General features: G+C 43.3%; 4 protein-coding genes across 5 annotated transcripts; 3 read left to right on the plus strand and 1 right to left on the minus strand.

Annotated features, from left to right (window-relative positions):
- The first annotated feature begins 843 nt into the window (after positions 1-843).
- LOC125764307 (protein O-mannosyl-transferase TMTC4) lies at positions 844-3,796 on the plus strand. The gene is made up of 3 exons (XM_049428445.1): positions 844-1,151; positions 1,216-2,832; positions 2,908-3,796. Exons 1-3 carry the CDS (start codon positions 1,119-1,121, stop codon positions 3,331-3,333), a joined length of 2,076 nt encoding a protein of 691 aa, XP_049284402.1. The 5' UTR covers positions 844-1,118; the 3' UTR covers positions 3,334-3,796.
- A 409-nt stretch (positions 3,797-4,205) lies between these two features.
- Positions 4,206-6,911, minus strand: LOC125764316 (zinc finger and BTB domain-containing protein 14-like). Its single transcript, XM_049428458.1, has 4 exons — positions 6,072-6,911; positions 5,518-6,002; positions 5,326-5,418; positions 4,206-5,255 (listed from the first exon to the last, which is right to left on the minus strand). Exons 1-4 carry the CDS (start codon positions 6,777-6,779, stop codon positions 4,727-4,729), a joined length of 1,815 nt encoding a protein of 604 aa, XP_049284415.1. The 5' UTR covers positions 6,780-6,911; the 3' UTR covers positions 4,206-4,726.
- A 228-nt stretch (positions 6,912-7,139) lies between these two features.
- On the plus strand, positions 7,140-11,774 carry LOC125764337 (dual specificity mitogen-activated protein kinase kinase 4-like). The gene is made up of 5 exons (XM_049428490.1): positions 7,140-7,931; positions 8,031-8,755; positions 8,826-8,966; positions 9,044-9,129; positions 9,205-11,774. Exons 1-5 carry the CDS (start codon positions 7,898-7,900, stop codon positions 9,395-9,397), a joined length of 1,179 nt encoding a protein of 392 aa, XP_049284447.1. The 5' UTR covers positions 7,140-7,897; the 3' UTR covers positions 9,398-11,774.
- Positions 11,775-12,021: 247 nt separating this feature from the next.
- On the plus strand, positions 12,022-19,158 carry LOC125764293 (uncharacterized). Of its 2 annotated transcripts, none has more exons than XM_049428404.1 (6): positions 12,022-13,119; positions 13,177-13,460; positions 14,863-14,988; positions 16,822-16,962; positions 17,065-18,388; positions 18,462-19,158. In XM_049428404.1, the coding sequence occupies exons 1-6, from the start codon at positions 12,572-12,574 to the stop codon at positions 19,060-19,062; spliced, it is 3,024 nt and encodes a 1,007-aa protein (XP_049284361.1). In that variant the 5' UTR covers positions 12,022-12,571; the 3' UTR covers positions 19,063-19,158. The 2 variants fall into 2 exon arrangements, with proteins under 2 accessions (XP_049284361.1, XP_049284362.1); XM_049428405.1 differs by having other exon boundaries at positions 13,177-13,448.
- Positions 19,159-19,171: the final 13 nt, after the last annotated feature.

Below are 19,171 nucleotides of genomic sequence, written 5' to 3' on the forward strand. Positions count from 1 at the left end.
TAATATTATTTAGCTGAGAATTTTAAAAATTCTGGTTTTGTGTATTTTGCATTTTTTACAAAATTTTCTCCGTATATCTACGGCCGCCTACCCGGGTAGACCATATGATTTGCATGGGATATTTCAGTTTTCAGATTCTAAATCATGTATAAAGCATATATATCAAGTTTTTCGGGGTTAATTGTAGCCAATTAATAATTTTTAATCATATTTAATTTTTGTGTATTATTTTCGCAACTCTGCGTTATTAAAAAACAATAAATCCTTTTTTTATAATTAAGAGCTTTCCACGTAAGCTACTATAAACCTCAAATGTTATCATATTATTAACATAAAGTGCTAATATTTCAAATTATTTACATTTGGAGAAATATGTGTTAAATTCAGAACACGAAGAACAAGCAAGTTTTTTGACATAAATAGCAATTTCCTCTATGTTTGGTTCTTCCTGAGGTATCTCGGCTGAAGGTTGTCCCAGAAAACTTCCGAAAAAATAAAAACTCCCATATAAATCTCATGCCCTACCCGGTCAGGCGGTCATAGATATACGGAGAAAAAATTGTAAAAATGCAAAAAAACTGGAAACCAGAATTTTTAAAATTATCAGCTAAATGATATGAGTTGGACAACTAAAAAACCCATCTTTCTTGAAAGTTTCATGCAAATACGACGAGCAGATCAAAAGATATACGCTTCAGAATCCGAAAAAACGAAAACTCCCATACAAATTGTATGGCCTACCCGGGTAGGCGGTCGTAGAACAACGTGTATTTTTTTGGTCGTAGACACTACGGTTAAATTATAAACGAAACAAATATTCGCAATTGTCACAATCAGATGTCAATGTGTCGGAAAGCACAGCATGACCGTGCCAGCCTTCTGAAGTTTTTGATTTTGGAGACAAAACAAATACAACTTAAAATTACAAACAACCTCGAAAACGCCGGGATGGAAAAGTTAACCCCGTAAAACTTAACACCCTAATCCTGTAGTAGTGTAGTGCACTGTACACCCGATTGGTTTCCCTGGTTTAACAAAAAAAAAATGACGCAAAACGACTGCAAACAATTTTAAATTGAAACCCGTTCATCCCTGCGCCAGATCCTGTTCCGATAAGGATGTCTTCCTTGCGACAGCACGCATTGGTTCAAGTAAGCGAAACAAACACTTCGAGGACAATTTTCCAATTGAGCACTGACCGCATATCTTCCACAGTATGCTCTACTGGTTGCCGCCTCACTGCTTTCCTACGGCGGTGCATTGTACGGAACGTTCGTGTTCGACGATTCGGCAGCAATCGTGAAGAACTTGGACGTGCGTAACGTGGCCACACCGTTTCACACCCTGCTGCAGCACGATTTTTGGGGCAACAATTTAACCGACCCGACGAGCCACAAATCCTTCCGTCCGCTAACGGTGCTAAGCTATCAGCTGGAGAATCGTATCCTCGGCCTAAACGCCGGTCACATGAAGAAAGTGAACCTTGTCCTTCATACAATCGTGTGTCTGCTGGTGTTACGCCTATATCAAACAGTGTGGCGCGATTCCGGCCCATTTCGTACATCGTTTTGGGCCGCCTTTGTCTTTACCGTACATCCTATACATACCGAGGCGGTCGTTGGTATTGTGGGACGAGCCGATTTGTTGGCAGCGATTGGATACATTACCATTCTGCTGCTGTACCAACGCTGGCTGGTGAGCGAACGCCGGTATGGGTTGTTGGTATTTTTGGCCCTTTTTCTTCTAACCGTAACATCGATGCTGTTCAAAGAAACGGGCATGACCGCCCTGGTGGCATGCGGTGCAATCGATTTGTTGAAACGAATCAATTGGCATTATGTGCGACTTCCCGTGCGTGAATTGTTTCAAACGCATCGAACCTGCTTGGTACGCGTCTTTACGCTGGCCATTCTATCAGTGATCGCAGTCACATTGCGCCTATGGATTATGGACTTCGAAAGTCCAAAGTTCCATCGAATGGATAATCCTGTAGGAGCGACCAACAGCACGATCACGCGAATACTTTCCCAAAGCTATCTTTACTGGCTTAACTTTTTTCTGTTACTCTGTCCCGATTGGTTAAGCTTCGATTGGGCCCTTGGGTCTGTTCCGCTGGTGGAAAACATTTTCGATGGTCGGATGCTTCTTATCGTTCTGTTTTACGGTACGGTAGCAATACTAGCATTACGGTGCAACGAATCCAAGGCACGAGAAATCAGAATATCGCTAGCGCTGGCCATCATTCCTTTCCTACCAGCTTGTGGATTTGTCCGGGTTGGGTTTGTAATTGCTGAACGGCTCTTGTATCTCCCTTCGGTTGGCTTTTGCTACCTCCTAGCGGTTGGTTACCGTCGGTTGATCAAACGCTCCGTAGTTTTCTACATTCCGCTATGCTTCCTCTGTACCATGTTCATCCTGAAAACCCAATCCCGCGCATACGAATGGAGCTCGGAAGACCTTCTGTTCCGTTCGGCGATGCGTGTCTGTCCACGGAATGCAAAGGTATACTACAACATTGCCCGACTTGCAACCGATCAGGGTGATCGTGAAACTGCCTTCACATTCTATCGGCACGCCATCAAGTTGCATCCGGAGTATGAAGCGGCACACATGAATCTGGGCAATCTGTATCGTGAAATGCACGAACTGGACACGGCCGAACGTCATCTAAGGAAGGCGATTGAAATACACGAACCTTTTCCATCGGCCTGGATGAATCTGGGCATTGTACAGGCGGCACGAAAAGATCATCAAGCAGCGCTGGCCAGCTATCGGCGAGCATTGGAGCTAAAGCCAAACTATGCGAACTGTTTGTACAATTTGGGTAACTTGGTAAGTGGCCAGGGTGCAAATTTATTGTCCAATTTTAGCTTTCGTGCTTATTTCTGCTTTCTTTCCTTTTCACAGTACATCGACAAACAAAACTCCTCGATGGCTCTACGGTACTGGCGCGAAGCAATACAGCAGAATCCGCGCCACAGCAAAGCGTGGGCCAACATTCTCGCACTGTACGATAATCGGGGCCGTACGGAGGATATTATTCGCACATCAGCACTAGCGCTTACCTTCCTACCGAACGATACCGCTATCCTGTTTACCCGTGCCAATGCGTTCGGTAAGCTGGGCCAATACGAAACGGCCGAAGCCCTTTACCGCCAGATCATTGCCGCCCGGCCCGATCATGCTGTATACCGTGCCAATCTTGGCGTACTGTATCACCGATGGGGCGGACGAAATACTCAAGCGATCGAACAGTATCGGGCGGCGCTTCGTTTAGATCCGAACTTGCGTAGCGCAAAAACGAATCTTTTAAAACTGATGGACTCATCGTAGTTGCTTCCACGCGTACAGGCGCAACCATTCAAACTCTCTGTACTGATTGAAAAGCGGACTTTTTTAGTCCTTTTTTCTTACTTAAAAAGGGAGAGTACGTTTATCTCTCTTTCTCTGAATGACCGCGGATGGTTGTAACTCTTGTGTAAAACTTTTACCATTATTTATTGCTCTAAGAAGTATTGTGAAGCACAGGGGCGTTTTACAAACGTATTTCAAAGTATTGGATTGTAATTTCGCTTTTACTTTCTCCGGTAGGAAGTTGTGTTGTGAAAATGTTTAATGAACAAAATGAAGCTCAAGACACGGCCAGTCAACGAACGAAACACTCCTATTACTAGTGTTATTTTAAACTATATTACGATACACCATATCGTACTCGAAAACAAGCAATAACTTATACATCGAATCACGAATGAAGCAGTGAAATTAAAACATAATCACGTATTTTACACACCAAAAATGCATGTGTCCCAATGATTATTGAACGAATTTATTATTTGTTATTGAAGCAATTGCATGTGTTGTGTGTTACGTTGCATGAGCTATATGGTCAGTATGTTTGAAAGAATCATTTTTTTTTCTATCTTTTTCCTAAGTTAAACGATCTAATAAAGAGTAAATTCATCGCCATGCAAAAATATTGACTGACTGAATAATATACTGACAAATTATCAGTCAAAAAATTGAATTTTTACACTTTGGCTATTTTGCTATTAATTTAACTTATTAAATTTCAACTCATCAAGTACTAGACAATAGTACCTACTTTTAGCATATTTTTCACCGTATGAGTTTCAATTTAATTTGACGAAATGACGGTTTGGTTCCACAAAGAAAGACATTTAATGTTTTTTAAATAATTTTTTCACATACCCTTAAGTGTGTGTACTTTCACATGGAAACATTCCCAATCGAAAGATTTGTAGTAGTTTTCTTTTTAAAAAAATAGTAAAAATATCCTTTTTTCTATCTTGTGCGTGTATATTTCTCCATGAAGTACATGAGTTTCTATCGACCTTTGGCTAGTTTATACACATGATCTATTATTTATACTATTATTTCCATCACGTTCTGTACATAGTATGGTAAAGCTCATTAGTACGAGGACTATACAAAAAACCCTGGCATACAAAGAATAAAAGGACATAAAGATCACGGAACATGCAAGAAAGTTAAGAGACATAGGAATGGACACAGAAAGACGATAGCAAAAGGGAGAAATCAAACAGGTCAGCAAATTAATTAAATAGGGTCGTTTCTACCAGAGCGCATGCGACGAGTAGAAAGTAAACGCAAAAAGCTCGAAGACAAATGGAACTCGGGAACGAATTGTACTCTTTATCAGTCATGTCTGCATCCGCATCCTTTCCACGGTAAATTCCGCTATCAATCATGGGCCCATAAATTGTCGCCCTACCAGCGGATCTCGGTCCACGGAGTCTTCCACCATGAAACCGTCGAGAACCTCCGTTTTGATCATATAATCACTAAAGTTAACAATGGAAACGTGTTCCAACTCTTCCGGTACGATCGTTACACCGGCTGTGGTTACGTTCGCGCATTCTTCTTCCCCCTTTACACCATCCACCACCATTGGCCATTCGGTTACAAGCAGTCCAGCACCAGTATCGGGATATGCATCGACAAGCACATCACCACCGTCCGGTTGCTGCTGGCGGAGGTTCAAGGTACGGGTCCCGTGCACTGTAACCTCATCGTCGTTCGTTGCTATTAACTCATCCTGAAGCATTTCCGAATACACAACGTTTGTTGTTGTGTCTTGCTTGGTGTTATTTTCAGCTTGCAGTTCATCTGCATCATCCGTCGTTTTTACGGTCCGCCTGCGACGGTCGCTGTGCGTATTGCAGTGCGATTTCAGATGATGTGATTTTGAGAAGTGTTTCCCACAGATCGTACAACTGCAATGTAAGAAAATGAAGAAATGGTGTGCCAAAAAGGTTGGACATAATGTTCTCTATATCATGTTACCCATATTTCTTCACACCCGTATGTATGAGACGGTGGCTACTTAGTACGTGAGAGTAGGAGAATGTTTTGCCACAAAAATCACACGCGTAAGGTCTGGAAAAAGTAAGACAAACAAAGCGAAAGAATAAATTTACCATTTACCACAAAAATATCTTTTGTTTGTAATATAAACAGTCTTAAACATTAGCTTACCGTTCGCCCGTATGCGTACGTTCGTGTTTCGTTTTGCTACCAAAGTCCGAATATGCTCGATCGCAATACTGACACTTGTACGGTTTTTGTCCCGTGTGAATACGCACGTGACGCTGCAGCTCGAATGGGACGACAAACGATTTTTCACAGTATTCACACTTGTGTGGCCGATCACCCCAATGTCGCCGCATGTGCGTATCGAGCGCATGCTTGTGTTTGTACGTTACATTACAGATTTTACATAAAAACGATGGTTTCGGTCCGGCAAGGTTACGCTTGATGCGTATTACCGTCTCCACGCCGGTACCGTCCGTGGTCGGCTCGGACTTTATCATTTCAATTGTTGGTTTCATCTCGTTCGGCCGGTTTGTCTTGCGGATGGTTTGTAACGTTTTTACGCCTTCCTCTTCGGTGGAATGATTTTGATTTTCGGCAACGGCAATATGGTTCGTTGGTGGTTCCGTTTGTTTCTCAAGATTAGATTGCTAAAATGAACATTTTATATTAAATATAGGAAAACTGATAATAGGAGTCGCAACTTAAGCAGCACTTACCATCAATTCAGTATTTTCTGCCAGTGCCTGCACCACATCCGACTCGTTTTCTAAGTACACCAAATATTCTACATCATCCTCTTTTGATACGTCGGTCGTATCATTCGAATTCGGGACGGGGTCATCTATCAGCGTTGTTGGAGGATCAACTTCCTTGGCAACTTCATCCTCGTCAGTGTTAGCTAGAATTCCAACGATGGTTGTTGTATTGTTTTCGTCGTTAGCAGCAGTTTCTTCGCTGCCTAAAAGTGAATGAGTCAACTTCACATTCAAACCGGCCGGTGGTTTGTACGTATACATGACTCCAGTATCTAGATGTATTGCAATCTGCACCTCATCGTCCGGAACGGATTCTAGCGGCATAACGATCGGTGCCAAATCAGGTTGCTTCTCTTCAATGCAATCGAATGTACCCGACCCTTCCAACAGGGTGTTAGCTTCCATGCAGTTCAACCGGAATCGGAACGCCACATTCAGATCTTCGATGCACTGCGAACAGATCCGATCGGGTAGATTGTCCGCTGCACGGATGGTCACATTTACACACTGCATCACTTTTTCCGCGTAGGAAAGCAGCGAACTTTCGTCCTTTTCGAAGATGGACTGAGATACGCAAGGCTGTAAACAAGTCCGGCACATGTTGTTCCATTCCGAGTATGAATCTGAAGCCACACTTTCCGGCAATAGCGTTTCTTGATACGAACTCATGGTTTAGCAAAACGGCTCAACAGACGGTCCACATGATTGGTAAGCTAGGAAATGTGATTGTTTGTAAAACACGGAAACAATTCTACACAACATGTTATTGTTTGCGTACTGGTCATTCACCGATGTCAAATAGTTAGCTGTCATAAGTGCAGGGTTACTGACAGCAACGTGTGAAATTTGAATTACAAAAATACCAGATTATAACAAACATTTTCTGCACCATAATGAATGCAAAAAAGAATAAAATTTATATTGTTTCGGCACAGGGCGTAATGTATCTAGCAGGAAAAGGAATTCATCTACAAAAAAGTAATAAAACGAAATTTTATCCAGTACATTTATCAACGAACCACGCAGAACAGGCATAAACTGTCAACAAGCACCACCATTACTGAACCTGCTACTATAGAGACTTCAATCGCAAAAGAACAAACCACGAAACGGGTAAAAAACGTAAAGTAAACTTTGCTGGACATTGGCAAAAAGCGAAAGAAAAGGGAAACTAGTGACCTGGCACAGCAAGGGCAGCAGATCCAGCACACGCCGCAAGGTATTCGGTGACATCAGAAACAGGTCAACAAAAGCAGCCCTTTCCAGCAGACTGTGTGTGTACTTGTCAGCAGAAACCTCGGTGCATATTTTCTCTGCTGCTGGTGCACCCTTATGAGTGATTTGTCTGTGTGTTTTCCTACTGCCATCCACACCCGTTTGGTGCAGGAATCGTAGTTGAACCAGATTCGACCGTGGTTCCATCGGTCATCACCGACGTAGATTGTCGCTTAAACACCAGTACCACCCGTCGTCGTCGTCCACAGTCATTCCGTCCTTCCGATTCGAGATACGTACCGCGGCCAGGTGAATCAGGTGTCGTGCCTGTCAAAGTCCGCATTATCGGTGGTATCATTCGAAAATTCGTCCAGTTTCTACTGCAAAGAACTACACCGTTTCTAGTAAAACGCTCAACCGTTTATAGTCAGCTTACTAATGTTAGCAGTGAATGTTTCAGCGCGTGAATAAGTAACAATATATTACGGATCCCAGGGTGAAAGGGGCTGCAGGTTAAACATTAACTATTCACCACCTGATTCGGACGCACCGCTACCACCAAGTTCTCGCTAATGTCAGACGATCAGAGTTCACTATCTTCACCAGGTAAAACGAAAAAAAAAACGGTGGTGGAATTGGCCGCTATGTTTATTTATTTAAATCCCTTACCCACCCGCTTTCCTCTTCTCATTCGTCTTCTTCTAGCAACAACTCCATCATCAGCACGTCCCTTCATGCCACTTCCACTGGAATTGAACGGAGAGCGAAAGAAACCGTCCAAGAAGCTCAGCTTTCAAGGATGTCAGGGTGGACAGGCTCCGATGATACCGGATCCGACCCGGGAACGCATACGCATGCAGGCGGCGGCAGGCAAACTACAGATCGCACCCAACCAAATGTACGATTTCACCTCAGACGATCTAATCGACGAGGGTGAAATAGGCCGCGGTGCGTTCGGTGCAGTCAACCGGATGAAGTTCACGCACACCGGCACGGTGATGGCGGTAAAGCGCATCCGTTCGACGGTAGACGAAAAAGAACAGAAGCAACTGCTGATGGATCTGGAGGTGGTGATGAAGTCCAACGATTGTAATACCATTGTCACGTTCTACGGTGCACTGTTCAAGGAGGGTGACTGTTGGATCTGCATGGAGCTGATGGACACGTCGCTCGATAAGTTCTACAAGTTTATCTGCGAATGTCAGCAAAGCCGGATCCCGGAACCAATACTGGCACAGATCACATTCGCAACCGTACGTGCACTGAACTATCTGAAGGAAGAGCTGAAAATCATCCACCGGGATGTAAAACCGAGCAATATACTGCTGAAGCGAAATGGTGACATAAAGCTTTGTGATTTCGGCATCTCTGGACAGCTGGTGGATTCGATCGCACGCACGAAGGATGCAGGATGCCGACCGTACATGGCGGTAAGAAGAGATTAGATCGATGATCACATACTAGATTGAAAGATTGATGTCTCTTTTCCTTACCCTCCAGCCGGAACGTATCGATCCCCAACGAGCCAAGGGCTACGATGTACGCAGTGACGTGTGGTCGCTTGGAATAACTCTAATGGAGGTGGCGACTGGTAAATTCCCTTATCCAAAGTGGGGCTCTGTGTTTGAGCAGCTTTCACAGGTAGGCAGGTTAAAGAAGGGACAATAACAATCGGTCGTATGAAATAATTCGCATTAAATTTTAATTTTTTCCCGTAGGTCGTCGAAGGTGATCCCCCACGACTATGTACCACCTATAATGGGATGGAATTTTCTATAGATTTTGTAAATTTTGTAAATACTTGGTAAGTAACGGCGCGGAGCAGAGTTTGTAAAGTCCCCCATAAATGTCTGATTTGTTTCTTATGTATTATTTTTAGCTTAATCAAAGACGAACGTGATCGTCCTAAGTACGGAAAGTTGTTGCAACACGCGTTCATTCAGCTGGCGGAAAAAAGCGACACAGACGTTGCAGCTTACGTGAGCGAAGTGTTGGAATCGATGGCAAACAATGGTATCACCCAATTTACCACCAACTTACCGGCGGAAGGTTGGAACGAAAGTTTCAACTAGGAAGCGAGTTCGCGTGATCAGATTCCGTAGTTTAGAGGGGCAACGTTTACCATTTACCCTTCAGTTTTAACACCCCTGTTTTTACTGGTTAAAATGTTTTCTACAAACCTAATTGAATATTATAATTTCGCGATCCATTTGATGTCCGACTTTTAGTACCTTTGACTTTTAAAACTGCAATCTTAAACACATTAAATCTATGTAGCTATTTTTCGGTTCTTCGTAAAAGCTACCGAGCCCCAGATTGAAACGTTAAACGCAATTCCCAGCATATACCAGAAGAAGGGGTGGACAATAATGAACTAGAATTCTGCACAGCGAATTAGTGATTTTGTGCTCCGTTCTGGTGTAGTACAGTGGCAAAGTCAACAAAAGAAAAAACAGAAAAAAAAACAAAAACAAATGAGATTTCCCAATAGGTAAACACGTAAAGAGAAGACAAAATACCAATCTATATCTTTTTAACCACTTAAAACACATAAACTCGGACAATACACGTGTATTTATCCTGAAACCGGGAATTAATGACATTAGGTCCACTAGTACTAAACACAACATAACTACTGGCACACACACAAACAAACACACTAAAATAGGATGTAAGTAGCAAAGGAAATGATAGATTCCTTGAATGATACATTTTGTAACCGTGCGGTAAGGTAATCAGCAGTGTGAAAAGAGGAATGCAGTGAAAGTAGAAATGCTAGCAGATAAGATGAGTGAAGCAACATAACATTCAAAAATGTAAAACACTTCCTACCTAGTTGGTTGTTGTTAGTTGTTGAAATGAAACACTTGGTCATATGTGATCCCATTGGTTTTGTTTTCATTTGTCGATGAAAGGCCATTTTGTGATGCAGTTCGATGCGGCGGGAATGTAGAACGGTAGAACTAATGAAATAGTAGCGGATTAGCCAACTGTAGACTACAATGATATGCGTATGCGTAACAGAAGCGGCACACGACGGCAAATCTATTATGAAAATAAACTTTAGGGACAAACCGTATCGTATCTAACAAAAGAAAGCAAAACTTTAAACAGATTAAACTTTTTCACAACCAGAACACACGTTCACTAGTAGTAATAGCTGCGATAGTAATAGCAGCAGCAGCAGTAGTAGTAGTAGGAAAATACTAGCAACGGTAGAATGTGAAACAAGAAAATGTTGTCCGATTAATATAATAACAAGAGAGGGACAAATGAACCGCTCGTAGGGACTTTTTTTTAGCTGAATTGAATTGTTAAGCGGAATACAAAACGGGACAAAACTTTAGTACACTAGCTTCCGGTATAGAACGTTCTGATCTTAACAGCTAAGCACAGTCAGATAGGTCAGAAAAGGAAACAAAAACCCTCATGCTGCAATGTTAAGTGTTAGCTGTGCTTTCGTGAATTAACATTTTTCTGCATTAAATATTTTGCCGGTTGAAGAACAGATAAACAGTTCGGTTAGGTGTGATGGCTATTGAATGAATTGAGTCCCAGGCTACAAAGGAAAAAACAACCACACGTTCGTCCTGTTAGTTCATTAGTTCTTTTTTGCAGTCATAATGTCCTTAAGGAAGCGTACACACAGGTGCCCGCCCGGGTTGTGCGGATGGGAGCACATTTTCTACGCTACTATTTATCTACGCTTTTCTACTATGGTTGCCTTATAAAAAGAGATTAATAAGTATCTGTATGTGTGTGTGCGGGCGCGCGCCCAAGTGTACGAGGAGTATGTGTGTGTTTGAGTAAAAGAAGTAAAAAAGCAAAACCAAGGTGTGTACTACCGTTTGGTGTACTAGAGCGATCATGCAATAATCTAGTAAAAATCCACACACTTTGGTTCCATCATTCCCCCTGTACGATTTCCGATGCAAGGCCAAAATGCATCCTAGAGCACGTTGTTACCATTCGTGGTTGAGATTAGGAGAATTTCTCCTGTGACCCGTTCAAAAAACGTTCCGCAAAACTTTACGGTAGCCGAACCGTGGATAAAATACGATAGTACTGCACTATTTACACGGAAGTATTTAAATAATAAATACGAGATAAACAAGTAAGATAACATACACAACACACACACACACAATACAAGAGCTTTATCGTAGTTGTTTCGTCGCGAGTAATATAGCGTAAGTCGAACGTTTTTGGGGGAATTGAACCGGGGGTAGGAATATGCCCCCCTCCCCCCCGGGGATGGATGCCTGCGAGGAATGCAAATGGTCAGAAGTCAGAAAAAAAGATTTTGCATAAGTTTTAACTGTGAAGATAAAGGTACATTTGAAGCGGGATTATGTTAGGTGACAAGGTATGTCACCGTCATTAGGTATGCTGTAATAAATAAGATGTATAACTTAAGAAAGGAACGTCCAATAAAACTACAAAACCATATATGACCGAACTCTATACCGGTGGGGAGGGAGTGTATCAAGGCGAGCAGCGTAGCAAAGCAAACGAACCAACATGGACAACATTAAACGAACAATAAAGAATAATTTAAACTACTGCTAATGTCAACTATAGAAGAAAAAAAAACTACACTAAGGAAAGCAAAAGTACAGAAAAACTAATTCCCACTTTCAGAAAACAGGATCATTAACATCACAAAGAGCTAATACTTGTAGCGTGTAAGAAAACACACCAATTTACGCATATAGCAGTACTGCCCCAAGGGTGTGCAATACCGTGCAATTGGAGGTCTTTAACAAAAAAAGGAGTAAAAATTAAAGAGTAAAACATTGAAATAAAGACACACACACATACACACGTACAACACTTACAACCACGCAAATATTATTGATCTATTATAGTGTTAGTTCAATTCTTTTTAAAAAATCAATACAATTCCATTGATCACAAATTTGCACCCGTTTTTGCACTTATGTCGTACTGCAACATAATTGTTCGCTTTACGCTCGTTTTTACACGAAGGATGCACGACGCTCGTATCGCGCTCGTCGTGTCCTAGCGGGTGCGCGCGAAACCACACCACCAACAAGCCACGTGTTCGTTCGTTTTCGAAAAAACGAACTGTGGTCCCCGTTCAGTTGCGTTCCGGTCGTTGTCGATGTACGGCAGAAGTAGTACATCACTAGTGCAATGTGAGACACCGATGCACGTGATCACTGTTTTAGGGACGGTTTATTTGAATTGTGAATGGGTGAGTTTAAGTGAATGAGTTGTACAGAATGCGCATCCACTCGGGAATGCAGCGTCGTGCAGTGTCGTCTACCATGTCGTTGGATAATTCTCTCGACCCGTCCCTGATGGATACAAGTGTGCCGGCCGTATTTCCTCCCGCACTTAGACGCTACCCGTACAATGGACTAACTGCTGCCGAAGAGTATGAACAGGAGCAAATGCAACGATCACAGGAACCGATCGGTCCTGGTGGTGTTATGTTTGGTTCGCGTACGTTACCAACCGTTTCGGAACGGGTCATCGGTTATGGTAGACGATCGAACGATTACGATGATAATGGTATCGAAGTACAACAGCTGGCGAACGGTGATCTGGCACTGATCGGTAATCGGCTATGCCGGGAAGATTCTGGCATTAGTATAAACGATCCTCATCGACTTGTGGAGGAGGGTCGATTTGAGAGGTTGAAGAAAATTTGCTCATTCGGGACACTGTCGTCCAATGGTGCTGCTGCTGGTGGATCCGATTCGGAAGGTTCCAATGGTATTAGTAAGAGTCAGCACTGGATGCTGCTGATCACACCCGTTGTGTCGAGGTTAGTCGAAAATAATTAGCGTTTAATAAAATCTAATTTTGGATGTTTGTTGGTCAGCTTCTCTTTGGCACTCGTAATAGCAGCAGTAGTTGGGCCTCAGTGGTTACTGACGGAGGAGAAAATACCGATAACTACCTACAACAGCAGCAGTACACAGCATGGAGGAACTGGCCCGATGGTGGTACATCCCACCACTAGTTCCACGAATAGTCTTCTACATAATCAGCAGCTCAACATACAGCATCCACATTTAATACCTGCCACAAAGGACGATGTCCCCGGTGCCTATCTGACCAAGTACACCAAATCTTCACTTTGGATGCTTTGCAGTAAGTATAGCGGTAAGTTCTAAATGGTTTAAACACTCAATAACTTCCCCCCTTGTTGTCTCTCTCTCTCTCACTAATGGCTAATTTGAAACTGGAACTTTTAGTTGCCCCAACAGCCACGAAAAGATATTCCCGATATTCGGTGAGAAAATCAAATTTTTACCCTAATCGGGCGCGTTTGTTGCTCGAGTCGTTTGTTAACAAACTTCACTATTTTAACGAATGTTTTATTGTGCTCTTAAATGGACGATTTCTTCCAAATGTACAGCACATGAAAAGCACATCTCCGGAAGTAATTGAAGAACAGTGAAGAACAATGTCTTACAGCATAACAAAGAAAACACACACCCCGATACGATAGTGAACCATGAAGGAACAAAGCTGATCATTAAAGGAAAATTGATTTTTGATTTCATTTGTCCACCACCCTTTATATTACTGGTGGTTCAAGTCAGTCGGTGTGGCCGAATAGTCGGTTTAGCGCTACATCTTCAACACGCTTGTTTGCCTTGGGTGATATGGCGGTTCATATCTCCGTCGAAACATCTCTTCTTTTGTACGCCGCCGATGGACGTCGGTAAACGGTGATGCTTAGACGATAGAAATCAAATGATTCAATTGATTTTTACGCATAAAACAATTCCTCAGATTAGCTCTTTTGGGCCGTACAGAATTCTTCCTACAACATAATGCTAAATCATTTCCATAAATATTTTCTCGCGCTCGACCACACGCTTGAGAAGAATTACGCTACTATAGTAGTTTGGCCATTTTTGCTGCAGTCCGATAGAAGAAAAGCACCGGATGGATGAACCCGCGTAATTCTCCAGTCGCGTAATACGCGTTCGGGCACCCGCTGTTGCACCAAACGGGATAACAGCTCCAGCTACACCGTAATCACCGGAAATCGGAAATCGGTAGAAAAAGACAGACAGACGGGAATGGTTGATTTTAACACCTGTAACGATGCAACGTACCTTAGAAGGGCTTAGCCCGTGAGACCCGTACGGTAGCAGGGATTCTGTCAAGGTTCCCCAAACCCCACGGCAAGTTGGTAATGGTAGAAGACAAGGTTTACTAGCGCTTACCGCACCGCACCGGATACAGGCGCTACGACACATCGGAAATGACACTTGACGGAGGGAGTTTTCGTTCCATTCTGGGGAGTTTTTTTTTCTTCTTTTCGCTTTCTTTATATACACATTTCTTGCTCCATACTTTTCCATGCTCTTTGCTGGATGCTGTAGTTGAATTTATTCTGTGCTTCCTTCCTTGTGACCCGTTCTCTAATTTCTACTTCTTGGTGCTTGTTGAGCGAAAGCACACACACACTAAGTCCGTGCACGATCGGAATTCTGTGGTTTTCTAATTTTTGTGTTTTTCTTGCTGCTTCAATGTTCAATTTCTACAACAGGTGGTACAGCCCCGGGACAATCGACGCATCAAATTGCGGGTGACGAATTCCAGTGCTCCAGCATCGATTATTTCCCTAGTGAAGGGTACAGTCCGGATCCAAACGATTCGACGAATGCCATACCATGTAAGTGTACCGGGTGAGCAGAAGAAAACTGCACTTTTTAAATTGGTTTAATGTTCGAGTGGGTGATATTAATGAGAATATGTAAAATATGTGTAGGCACAGGGGATAACATTATCCCTGGAGAGGGAAATAGTTCCAAATTTTGAAGATTTTCTTTTCTTAACGATTTTACTACTAAGTTGGTATCTTTAATAATTAATGGCTTACCAGATTTATATTGCTTCAAGTTCTTTACAGTAGAAGAGTCATTTTCGATCTACAACCTTCAGTGTTTTAAACAGTTCTAGCAGTCGTCAAGACATGCGAGCCTTGAATAAGGTTTTGATCTTCACCACAGTCCTTGATATGTTGTAGAAATGTACTACCACTATAAGTAAATAACCACACATTGTCTTCAATAATACTCGCGAACACTTCATCCACCTGTAACTGCTACTGATGTGACCGTTATTTTAGCGTCATGCGACCATTCTATGCCATCGATACCCTGGCCTGACCTCATTATGATGTAATATAATTATCGATGCTCACAATCCTTTTGATGTGTGGTAATACTGAAAAGGTGCAAGAGCTCCGGTCGAGACAACGGTTTCAAATTAGGTGTGATGGTTCGCTTTGGTCCACCGGCTAGTGTCCTTGTCTGGGGTAGGGTAGGGATCCCCCTTTTTCCCGCCCAGCTGTTATGACCAACTGACCGAGATTTTCCTTTTCATTTGCTATAAGCTTATTTACAGCTCATTACACTACACACCCACTCGGCCCACTGTTAAACACTTTCAAATGGATGCACCTGACTGTTTATGTGTCAATACAATCCCCTGCGGTACGGTGGCCATCGTTGTTTCATTTTTTTTTTTCGTTTCGTTGAAACAACCCCCGAGATTCTTGGGATGCTGTGCATCATTGCAATAGGTTCCTTTTGCACCCGGATTCGAACGGTACAAGAGCTTTGGATGCTTATAATTGAAGACCGTTGCTGCTCCGGCTACACATTAGAGGAGATTAAAATGCTCTTTCCGGAAGGAATGTGTCTTGATGCAGAACGACATCGGTGAGATTCTAGTGGATATTTCGAGCTAGAGTTCTATTGGCGGTTGCATTAATTATAGCTTAACAGTATGCTTAACATTGACGATTGTTATTCACCTACAAATCACAGCACATGTTTAGTGTGAATTATTCACAAAAATGGTTCACCCTAATGGCCTTTTTTCTTTTAGTCACTTCTTAATGGAATGATCAAAGGATCTGCTACTTCCTATCATTCGTTGCTATTCGTCCGTATCATAAAATGGACTTTAAACATTCTTCTACTAGTAGTTCACCAGTCACGTTTACGTTAGAAGACAGATGTTCTATTCCTTCCTTCAAAACAAAACAAAAAACATAAAACGACTCCTAACTTAAGCCATGGGTAAGCATTATCTAACGAGTCCAAAACCGTTTCGTACACTTTCACCCGCTCCGAAATGCCGGCTGGCCAGTATCATGCACCGATAATCCAATTATGCGTCGGAAGGTTGAACGAACGATTCCGGGTGTATGCTTGTGCTGTCCCAAAAATCACCGTTCCCAATCGAAACTGCTTGTTGTGTGTACTGTTGTTGCCTCGATGTATCCAGACAAGCAGAACTGAGCAGAATTGATCGGGAAAATGAAACACTTTCTTATGAATTTTTCGACCAAATTAGGACACATTCAAAAACGTCCTCGTTCAAACTTGGGGCCAATTGCGGTCGGGTGGAGGGGATAAAACCGACCATAAAACCAAACGGCAAACGAAGCCGGAAGAGGTGCAGGTGCGGAAATAATTATCGGCCTCCTTATTTGCAGATACCGTAACGCATTCGTCACCATTCTTTCTCGCCTCGAACGGTGTCCTTATCGTCAGCTACGGTCTGTTCCTGGTCGCCATGTGCTCGACGAAGCACAAAATCTGCTACTTCGTCTCCGGGGTGCTATTTATAATATCCGGTAGGTGTGCCCTTTTTTCCCCTGCTTTCGCATTGCAACAAAACGGCAACTGACTTTCACTTGATGGGCTTACCCATCCCCGGCCCCCCTATTCATATCCAGGATTGCTAATGCTGATTGGGCTGATAATGTACATCTCAATACTGAAAGCAGAAATAGGTTCGAAGTTGCGGCCAAGGTCGTCACTGCAGGCTCCTCAGTTCTCGTTTCGCTATGGTCAAAGCTTCCTGCTGTATGTGTTCGGGTTCATCATTACCGAGCTGTCCGGTATCTTGAATGTACTGATCTACTCGAATGTACAGCAGGATGAGTACAGTGTGCACGACAGTGGCCAGTCAGCTTACCATACGTATCAAAACCTTTCCGGGGGAATTCATTATAATCTACACTATCGGCGCGAACTGCCAGCTGTTGGTGATGAGCACGCCAAAAGTCAGAAAGGACCACCGATCGTTGACTACCGATATCCTTACGATGGACTCGACTGTGAGACTACACCGAGATACTATTTCGAACAGCAACAACAGCAAGATGAAAATGAAGTCGATTGCCGTATACACAGACGGTCGTTTGGTCGTATGACACACGATGGGATGTCTAAGAGTCTCACGGATCTACTCTACATGGAACCCTCGCAGGCATATCCTGATCGGGAGATCGCCCAAACACGTGTACGCAGCAATGGTGATGGACAACGCACAGAACACCTATCACCAATCGCAAATCAGGAATTCTCACACTGGTCCTCAACTGGAAAGTTAACACGAAGTGTGTCAACCTACACAGATCTGCTACCGGTAGATGATTTTGTTGAACCAGATGCGGTACGCAATCGAAGGGCACGTTCCCGGTCACCGTCGCGCAGTGATGACGAGCCTCCGGAAAAACTGAGCAACATCTGTGGCCTGTCTCGTAACTATCTGTCGCGGGAACTATCGAAAGAAAAACTGTTCAACGAGTTCTGCAAAAAGGTTGGACCACGACCAAAGCCGAAGGATATCTACTACATCGAGAGTGATGGACGACACGGAGACAACAGCTATCGTAGCGTGTTCGTAGTGGAACCATCCTCTCCACATTCAGGGCGCAATCGATCCACCCAGCGAAGACGCAACTCGATGGCGGACACGAGACGTAGAGTGGCGGTCCACGAACCATTTACCTATGCGTCCAACTATCGGCAACGCATACATTCGGACAACTCATTGGACGATTTGATGAATGATGCACATGGTCGATATAAACGGCGTCGCGATCCGATCGGGCGGGCACGTTCGGTAGACTATAGGCAAACGTTACCACGCAATTTTCAGCAGCGCCACATGGGAACGAGTGAACCAGAAGACGAAACAGGAGGATTCGGTGAACGGATAGCGCTGGAAAGGAAGCGCGTGTCCGCTAGTGGGCTTTTGCTGGAACCGGAAGGGTAAGTAGAGTTATCAATATCTTTGGAAAGCCATAAAGATATCCAAAGAAATGATTTGTCGCCTTTCCTTTAGGATGAATGCATCGCATGGAGATCTCTCCTCGGTGGGCAGATGGCACAGAAGTGGAGAAAACCATTCACTACAAAATGAAAGTGTAAAGGACAACAGAACACCGACCACATCGCATTGCCCGAAATATCTTGATCCACCTCCTCCTACCTACACATCCACAGTTTCTGCTGGACACCAAAAGCAACAGCAAAGAGATAACCTCGCATCCTCCTCTCATATGTATCGAAGCTATGGGGATGTATCTTCGCAGCAGGACTTCCGCCGACCAACGATCCTTTCGCCTCACGCTTTCTCACCGATTAATCAGACGGCTACATCGCCAGCATTGCGTCCCATTCTTACTGTAGTGCAGCAACAGCAACAACCAGCACACCGGCACGTTCACCATCAGCACCACCATCGTCATAATGCCGTGCAACAGCAGCAACATGGGGCGGAAACGGCTACCATTAACCGCAACCATTCGGTACCATCGCCAGTGTTTGATCTTGATCGTATCGAGCAGGAAAGGCGTAAATCTCACTCGCAGCTTTTTCTCAACAGTCCAGCCAGCAGTTCAACCGTAGAGCAGTATGATTTTGTAAACGGAACAGCCGTATGAACAGATACGGAGATACTATGGAGATAATCATACTTAATCAATTCTCTGTGTCAGTCGACTTGTCTTGATTTTAAGTTAAGCTATAATTTGCACTAGTCTATAATACATT

The sequence above is a fragment of the Anopheles funestus genome, chromosome 2RL (assembly GCF_943734845.2).
Source record: "Anopheles funestus chromosome 2RL, idAnoFuneDA-416_04, whole genome shotgun sequence".
Taxonomy (NCBI): Eukaryota; Metazoa; Arthropoda; class Insecta; order Diptera; family Culicidae; genus Anopheles; species Anopheles funestus.